The sequence below is a fragment of the Penaeus chinensis genome, chromosome 3 (genome assembly GCF_019202785.1).
Source record: "Penaeus chinensis breed Huanghai No. 1 chromosome 3, ASM1920278v2, whole genome shotgun sequence".
Classification (NCBI taxonomy): Eukaryota; Metazoa; Arthropoda; class Malacostraca; order Decapoda; family Penaeidae; genus Penaeus; species Penaeus chinensis.
In genome coordinates, this window is record NC_061821.1 from 24,720,842 (window position 1) to 24,722,557 (window position 1,716).

The 1,716-nt window shown below is 57.1% G+C and overlaps 1 protein-coding gene across 1 annotated transcript in view; it reads right to left on the reverse strand.

Annotated features, from left to right (window-relative positions):
- LOC125045058 overlaps positions 1–1,716 on the reverse strand; it is a 5,560-nt gene continuing 3,844 nt past the window's right edge. The window contains exon 2 of the mRNA XM_047642121.1: positions 1–1,716. This exon is cut by the window's right edge and continues 236 nt beyond it. Within this exon, the coding sequence (XP_047498077.1) occupies positions 141–1,716 (1,576 nt within the window). The 3' untranslated portion in view covers positions 1–140.

A 1,716-nucleotide genomic window follows, 5' to 3' on the forward strand; every position in this document is an offset into this window, starting at 1 on the left:
TACCATTTATTAAACGACTATTGTTCACCAAAAGACAACTCCGAGTGCAAATTTGATTCTGAAACAGGCGGAAGATTAGGCGATTTAGTAACCTATGTAGGTTAACATAGTTGCCTATGGTAGAATAGTGCTCTTCCTCCTTATTGACGTCCAGGGTTGAAGTGACTTCCGAAAGTCTGGACAGACGTAGGACCCTCCTCGAATCCATAGGAAAAGCCGGAATTACCCTGGTTGCCCAAGACATCAAGGATTCCTGGAGTGCCGGAAGCGGAGGTCAGAAATCCCGGGGTGCTAGGAATTCTCCCGAGGCCTTGCAGAATCCCGCGGCTGCTCTGAAGGAAGTCGGAATCCACGAAGATTGCGACATCGCCGCTGGGGAAGGATGGGGTGCCAGTGGGGGTAAAGGACCCAGGTGCGGTGAGGGACCCCTGGTTTCCGAAGACGGTACCCTGACCTGCAAAACCGTGAGTACTCGGAAAGCCAACCGTGCCGGGAGCACCAGTAGACAGTGTAGATGTTCTGGAACCTGGGACTGCCACAAACTGTGATTGTGCTGTGGTGTCTTGGTGAATCAGTGGACTCTGAAACGGTATGTTATGAGAACTGGGTACGGTACCTACGAAGGCTGTGCTACTTGGTCTAGTTACTGCGCCCTGGAAGGCTACGTTACTTGGGGTGGCTACGGCACCCTGGAATGCAGCATTCTGGAAGGACGTGGCACCTTGGCGGGCAGAATTAACTGGCTGGACCGCAAAGCTTACGGGAAGCGGGGTATGTTGGTGAGCAAAGCTGCCATGGAGAGGCAAGGAACTCTGACCAGTCCCAGGGCTCGTCTGAACCGCAGGTCCCAAGTGAGCAAAATTTGAGTGTGCCGAATTAGCTGTCTGGATTTCATTTGGGCGGACCAAGATGCCGCTTTGAGAGGGGAAGCCAAAATGAGCTAGAGTATCTGAGTGAGCCGAGTTAGCTGGCTGGGCAACTGAGTTAGGTTGGGCGGATAAGAAGTGCTGGAGTGCGAATGGTGACTGACTTGGGCTCCCTGGGTGGCTGGCAAATCCTGGTGAACTGACAGTGCCAGCCTGAGATCCGGTCCCTGAATGAGCTTTATGTGAGCGTGCCTTGCCTATTGCGTCGACTTCCGTAGCCCTTTGGTCCTCTGAGGTTTCTGCGGAACGTTTCCGCCTTTGCTGTGGTAAGTTGGAGGCGGAGGTGATCCTAAAGCCGTGATCGTCGGCCACGTAGTGCTGGTACTGGATCTTCCCGTGCGGATCCACGTAGCTGAAGGAGCCCCGGACGTGGCCCAGGGCGTCGCGGGTCTCGGCGCGGGACGACGGGCCGCCGCTGTACCCGAAGGCGTAGCGGCCGAGCTCGTCCTGGGCATGGAACTGCTGCTTGACCACCCCATGCTGGAGTGTCACTTGGGGCGCGGTGGTGACCAAGGGCGACACCGCTGCAGGGACCACCGGGACAATGACCTTCGCGCTGGCCGGAGAAACAACAGCAACTTGCGCCTGGACTGGAAGAGCGACAGGGACGGCTGCTGGCGTCTCCACCTTAGGAACAGAAGGAGCTGCCGCTCGCGCCCTCTGCGGAGGAAGAGCAGTATCGATTCGGGGGTGGAAGGGGCGCGTTGAAGACTTGCCAAAACCCTCCTGACGCCGCTGGACCTCCTCGGAGCTCTCCTCGTGAGTGGAGGGACCGTCACCCACGTCCTCG